The 7500-nt window shown below is 34.6% G+C and overlaps 2 protein-coding genes across 3 annotated transcripts in view; one reads left to right on the forward strand and one right to left on the reverse strand.

Moving 5' to 3' along the window:
- Positions 1 to 1687, forward strand: part of LOC122248747 (target of EGR1 protein 1) — a 14647-nt gene extending 12960 nt beyond the window's left edge. Inside the window, exon 7 of the mRNA XM_086536201.1 lies at positions 875 to 1687. Coding sequence (XP_086392327.1) covers positions 875 to 1462 — 588 coding nt within the window. The 3' untranslated portion in view covers positions 1463 to 1687. The remainder of the gene's footprint in view (positions 1 to 874) is intronic.
- Positions 1688 to 3539: 1852 nt separating this feature from the next.
- Positions 3540 to 7500, reverse strand: part of Uba4 (Ubiquitin-like activating enzyme 4) — a 6448-nt gene continuing 2487 nt past the window's right edge. For both annotated transcript variants that reach the window (XM_043008955.2, XM_043008956.2), the window contains exon 2: positions 3540 to 6942. In XM_043008955.2, coding sequence (XP_042864889.1) covers positions 5594 to 6940 — 1347 coding nt within the window. In that variant the 5' untranslated portion in view covers positions 6941 to 6942 and the 3' untranslated portion in view covers positions 3540 to 5593. The remainder of the gene's footprint in view (positions 6943 to 7500) is intronic.

Raw genomic sequence — 7500 nt, forward strand, 5'->3', positions numbered from 1 at the left:
CGTACACTCACAAAACCACACACACACACACAACACCACACAGACATACACAAAACCACACAGACACACACAAAACATACACACAAAACCACACAATCACAAAACTACATAAACACAAAACCACACACACACAAAACCACATACACACAAATCCACACACACACACACACACAAAACTACATACACACACAAAACACACACACACAAAACACACATGCACTCAAAACCAAACACAAAACCAAACACACAAAACCACACACACACAACTGCACACACAAAACCACACACACACAAAACCATGCACACACAAAACCACACACACACAAAACTGCACACACACAAAGTCATGCACACACAAAACCATACACACATACAAAACCATGCACACACAAAACCACAGATATACACACATAACCACACAAACAACCATACATACACACACATAACCACACAAACACACACATACAAAACTACACACACACAAAACCAACCACACACACACACAAATCCACATACAGAACCACACACACAAAATCACACACACATAAAACCACACACACACACACACACACACACACACACACACACACACACACACACACACACACACACACACACACACACACACACACACACACACACACACACACACACACACACACACACACACACACACACACACACACACACACACACACACACACACACACACACACACACACACACATGCACACACTCACGCACGCACACACACTCACTCACATCTATGCATCTCCTGAGACTATATAAGCAGCACAGTTTATCATTATTGATATACATATTACATCTGAAAAGCTGCAGTATTTTGTTGTTTAATATATGCATATATTTCCAGTATCATGGATGGTGCTCAAAGGGTGCTGAATGTGGAAACAGTCACAATATCAACAAGATTGTCAAACAACTTCAACCAAAGGCTGCCAAGAAGAGTAGTTCAACTGGGAAAAAATACAGTGGGCCAAAGACAGGGTCACTGGTGTACATAATACAGCAGGCTGCAAAAAGAGAAGAAATGGAAACCAATAAAAGAACAACAGAAGACCTAGAACCAGACAGGAAAAAAAATAAAATCTCCAGTATCAAAACAGGAAACAGAAGTGAATCATCATGTCAGGAAAATAACAGCGACTCAAAATCCAGTAGAAATAGTAACCAAAATAGCAAAAAGGCTGGAAGCCATAAAGCTGGTTATGATGCCTTCATGACTGGATTCATATTTGCATCATATGTAGCAGAAAAGGGAGTGTTAGATACTAAAGATGTCTGTTATACAGCTGACAATTTAGGTCTTAGTGAAGAAAACAACAAAATGTATCTTGTTGGAAAAAATATTCCTTTCTTGATAAGAACTAGTGCATATGCAAGTATGTCAATTAACCACATGTCAAAAATTGCAAAGATCAGAATGGACTGTAATAGATAAAGGGGTGCAGCTGCCCTAAAAGTTTAACATTTTTATGTTTGCATCATATATATATATATATTTTTTTTCATTTCTTTACTTTGAAATACTTCCATTAAAAACTGAATATGATGATTTTTATAATTTTGTTTTTTTCTTTACTTTGGAATACTTTTATTAAAAACTGAATATAATGATTTTTATACATCACTTTGTTCTGAAGTACAGTAGTACTAAATTTCAGTACCTATGTGTGTTATTTCTTCCCTACTTTCTTGCAAAGCTGTATTCATTTTTTTTTCTTTCTTTTTTTTATATTTATTTTTTTTAACTCATTCACGCCAGGGCCGTTCTTTGCATGGTCGCAATACTGGGATTTTCGAACGCACAAGCCGCGAGGCTGGGCTGCCAGCTCGCTCACCCTGAGCGCCGGTCTTGCCCTCATATCTCGTCCCTGGCGTCTAATGCAAAAACCACAAAACGTGTCATCACGTCAACCAGCTCCAATGGGTTAATATACTCTCTAAACAGATGAAAAAAAGTGCATGCTAATGATAAAACCTATATTTCAACATTTTGTAATAGAAAATTGTGGACAGGATATCAACTGATTAAAAACTTTAAATGATGAGAATATGCTTCTGAGTCCTTCAGGTGTAAATTAGTTTTACTTTTTATTCAAATTTAACATGTGAGTTATCAGACCACTGGTTTAGGCTTATAAATCAACATTTGATACCTACATACATTCTCTTAACACTCAGTTGATATATAAAAGTTCAGTGGCATTAAACACCATTAAATATTACTGCTGATGTTGCTGCAAAAAAGCCAGTAAAATGGTGTACAACACTTAAACTATTTATTTTTTAAAGTAATTTAACATACTACCACAATAATTAGCAGCAATAAAGAAAATGATGGCAAAAACAAACCAAAAAAACAAAAATCACCTATTTAGTAAGGACAAATGTTTGTGAAGGTTTAAAAGTTGCCAATGAGGGATAGAGCAGAGAGGCAATGCAGCTACTAAGGAGCATAGCAAATGGTACATAGCCCAAGACTCCTCTTTACCAACATGGCTGAGTCAGTCCAGGATATGAATGCGGTAAGGAGACTGACAAGTCTCCCACCCCCCCATTCATAGCAACATGCCATATGCTGAATGGGAATGTGTGCTAACTGAATGGAAGGTCTGCATTACATCCAGTTTGAAAAAAGCGTTCTATATATGATCTGAATAGCCATAAGTGTAGTTGACTTCATAAATGTCAAATTTACAAGAATAAATACAAAATATTGTTTATTAAAAAAAAAAATTACCAGTACATTCAGCTCTATTTCAAAATTTTCCATGTGACTGTAGCTGGTGTGTCAGATAATAACAAATAAAAATGGAATGTATAAAGTTTTTATAAGACCAAGAATTCAGTACACACTGACTGGGAGAAATCATATATGATATTCTTGATTTATAGAGCAAGCAAGCAAAAAGAAAGAAAGAAAAAAAAAAAATTGGTGATAATCCTCGATTTTAAAAATCAAATCAAATTAAGGTGCGTAATTCTTCATACACATATCTTTCTGTTACTGTTACATATTAGTAATTAAACATTATTTTTTATTAGATGAATAAGTAAAATAGAACTGACTTAAACTACAGGTATTTCATTTTATAGCAGTTAACCCTTTCTGGACGGGTGGTACACTACTGTACCGCTCATTCAAAAGGCCAGTGGCCGGGCGGCATAAATATGCCAGCCATTATTGATTTTGGCTTGAGCTCGAAAAGCCCGGACAGTTGTGACAATCAAGGCTGGAATGCCCCCGTCGTGAGTGGGTTAATGTAAAAAATTATAGATTTAAATCAAGTGTTAAATAGCTTGATTTTACGTCATACCGACCCTAGTTACCCCTGAACAAGTCAGATGCTAGAGAGGAAAATTAAACCTCACCTGCTATGTAAAAAAATATATATAAAAATAATAATAATAATATCTAAACTCATAAGTTAAATAATTATTGAGAAAAAAAACAAAAATGAATAAATCAGTTAATTCAACAAATATAAGCATAGGATAATAAGTGATACTAATAATTTTCCATTCTTGTTTATTTTGTTTCTTTTTAATTAGCACTCTCATTATTACATTGACATTATTACTAGTACATCAATATTCATATTCACTCTATACAAAGACATTTATTGTGCAAAATAGTCTCATTTGTGTTTTGGACGCAATATATAATTCAATTTGCTGTTTTATTTATCAATATTCAAAATGTCCACCTTTCATAAAAAATGGGAATGTAAGGCACAGACTGTGTATGTTGATGTAAATGAGTCTTTATGCTAAGGAGAAGAAAATTAAGTAAAAACCCTCGGACATCGGGGAGATGCAATGTTCACCTGTTTTGTTTTATGATTTTTTTTTCACACCTATGGTTCCTTAAGTGGTCACTCAAGAAGGAGTTTTCTAGCAGACCTATCTGAATTTGTTTACTCAGTCTTTGAAGTTATGTTTATTACCATTATTATAGTTTCTGTTACTGTAACCATCATTATTATTATTATAATATTAATAATAATTATAAAACTAATAAAGATTTTCCTTTTTTTTGACAAATTTAAAAGAATGTAGTTAACAGATGAAGTCAGGCAAGCCTGCTAATCAATACCTTGGAGGTTAAACACTTTAAGAACCTATGTATAAAGGAGAAAAAAAAATAAAGAAAACTATAGACAGGGATGCCAAAAATGCATTAATACATGATTCATGTATAAATGCACTTCTGGCATCAGTGGGTTCAGTGAGATCACAGGAGTAATTAATCTTTATATGAATCATGAACACATTTATTCAGCTACCATTACCATTCGAAGATGAGTATCATAATGAAGAATGAAATATATATTTTTGATACATTTTCTGGCCACAAGAAAACAAAACTTTTGCATCAATTAAGATTTGGGGGCTTTCCCAGTGGGAGGTGGGGGATAAAATCTGAATCATACCTAATGCAACAAGGGGGTAACTTCACCTCTTTTTTAAATTCTTAGTTTTCATTCAGCCTATCCTAAAAGTTTGCATGGTATTTTAAAAAGAAATAACCTCCTCACATTAGATACACACACACGTCTGTTTTTAATGCATACATAGAAGAAACAGTAAAAACATGTACATCATGGGTATCTGGAATGTATTTCTTTTACATTTTCTTCATATTTGGAATATAAAGAACTCAATTTATATAAACAAGTTGCACAGAAAAGAACATACTTTTAGCTTTATTTTGATAGGGCATCAATTTGTAAATTACTATAAATGCCACAGCATTTACTAATTATGTTTAATATAAAATCACAAACATAGATGACACAACTCACTCCAAGCACCAGCAGTAAAGCATGCTATCAAAGGCACCAGCTTCATGGGCCAATGTGACAGAGAACCAGTGGTTACAATGTGCCCTATGCCTGTGCAGTTACTTTGAGCTGTGGCACTGTATGCACAGGTTACCTTCCTATTCTCATCACTTTTTTTCATTGTTAATGAGTGTACAGAACATAATGAGTTGTTGATATGGACTTTGGTCATCTCTTAAAATATTGATAGAGCCTGTTTGTCTCTTAAAACATAGATAGAGCCTATTAGATGGCTAATGTAAGCCTCAAAATATAGTAAAAAATGGAAAAATGACCATGATAGCAAATCTATTCCAATGGCTTAAAGAACTTTAACACAAACATTCATATTTACACTCGCTTTTCCATTTAGAAGAAACACTTTGCTGTTAAAATCTAAGCAAAAATCTTAACATCATGAATTCTCCCATTGCTTACAAATAGACAGGCACTAAAATCACAAATACAGCATTTTTCACATGGCTGAATACATTTTTTCTTTCTTTTCAAGGGTTTTACCAATTTTCAGTGAATAAAACACTATTTACTAATAGAGTTGCAAAACCAAGATCTTTTGAATAAATAATGATCAATCAAATAACGAGCCTTATTATCAAAAATTTATTGTAATTTCTTACTAAAATTTGTTTTACATAAACCTGCAATAAACTACTTTAAACATAAATCAATAAAAATCACATTCACTTCCTTGTTAAGTGTATGGACAATAGTTCATATTAATGTCATTAATAAACTGGGTATGAAGAGTCTATCTTGTTAGCCCAAGCTGTCAGCCCTCCTATGATATCTTTGACTTCATATTCTTCTCCTAACAATTGTGACAGCTCTAAAACCGCCTTTTGTGAATCATTCCCACGACGACATATACAAAAGACTTGCTTGCTTCCCTGACTTAGCAAATTGCTCTGGATGATGTCACGGCTCTTCTCCTTGTCTATTTGTTTCATTGGAATGTTGATGCTATTTGGTAATGCACAAATTTCTTGTTCAACTGGTAATCTTGTGTCAACAAGTATGTGTGGTGTTTTAGAATCTCTGATGGATTTGTATTCCTCTACTGTAATTCTCTTTTCTCTACCAAGAAGGCTCAGGCCTGTATCCTTATCTGTTGCTGCTGCTCCACAAAACTGTTCATAGTCTATGAGTTTAGTGATGGAAGGATTATCACCACACACTTCACAAGTACTTTTATGACCACGAAGCTTTACAGTCCTGAATGTTCCATACAAGCCATCAAAGAGGAGGAGACTCTGAGCTAATGGAGATCCAATGTTGGTAATAATCTTAAGAGCTTCAAGGGCCTGCAGACAACCTATTGTTCCTGGCACTGCACCTAGAACTCCTCCATCTGAACAATTGGTTACAGTTTCAGGTGGGGGTGGTTTTGGATGGAGGCAACGATAACATGGGCCATCTTGGTAGTGATAAACCGTCAGTTGTCCTTCATATCTTAAGGCTGATCCAGACACAAGAGGTTTGTCTGCCATGACACATGCATCATTGAGTAGGTATCGTGTTGCAACATTGTCTGTGCAATCAAGAACAAGATCATACTTTGATACTAACTGTAGTGCTACTTCACTTGTTAGTACAAAGTCATAAGGTACCACTTCAACATCTTTATTTAATGCTGTAATAGCTTGTGCTATAGAAACAGCTTTGGGTACACCAATCCGTTCCTCTGTGTGTAACACTTGCCTATGAAGGTTGCTTATTTCTATAACATCATAATCAAGTAATCCAATGCACCCAATACCAGCTGCAGCAAGATAGATAGCAGCTGGGCAACCTAATCCACCACAACCAACAATTAGAGCAGATGAACTTAGTAATTTCTTTTGTCCCTTTGGTCCAAGTTCTGGTAGGATCAACTGCCGAGAATATCTGGCAATACTTTTATTATCAAGTTCTATATTTGTCCTTGGCAAAATGGGGTGACTAGCAAGATCTTTCACTGTACATACTTCAGCTAAATTTTTACTTTGGTTCTTAAGTTGCTCCTTTAAAGCTTGGATCTCAAGTTCCTTTTTTCTGAGATCCTCCAATAAGTCTTCTTTTGTCCTGTCCTCCATTTCTGAAAAAATATGTTTTAAAAATCAGTAATCTTTAAGTCCAAAAATATCAAACATCAAAACATTTTTTCCCTTCCTTCTAACATCAATCACTAAAAAGATTGAATCCTACTCAATACACTACAGAATTTACTTAATAATTTACTTCCTTGTTATGCTTCCTAAGCAGTTTGCTTGACATGATATATGAGCTGTTACATGAACTTGTTTTTTCTTTTGAAAATCCTAATTCTAAAGACAGACCCACTATGATGATACTGAGAACCTAAACAATATGACTGTGTGAGCTGTAGTCAAATGTATAACATTTTTTTGGGTCAAACACATACAGAACACAGATTCTTCACTAAAATATCCCAAAAGTGTGATCTGGACTATTTTGCTGAATGAAGTTTAAAGATAAAGAATGAATATCTTACTTCTCAGTATGCCAGTGTTTTTCTAATCTGTTTCTGCTTTTACCATATAATATCCCTATTACCCTTCCCAAGTGTAAGGACCAATACTGTCGCTAATATATTGTGAGTGATGCATTAAAGGTTGAAGAAAATATTTGTATA

The sequence above is a fragment of the Penaeus japonicus genome, unplaced genomic scaffold (genome assembly GCF_977035675.1).
Source record: "Penaeus japonicus unplaced genomic scaffold, GWHDUDI00000001_assembly GWHDUDI00000004, whole genome shotgun sequence".
NCBI classification, from domain to species: domain Eukaryota; kingdom Metazoa; phylum Arthropoda; class Malacostraca; order Decapoda; family Penaeidae; genus Penaeus; species Penaeus japonicus.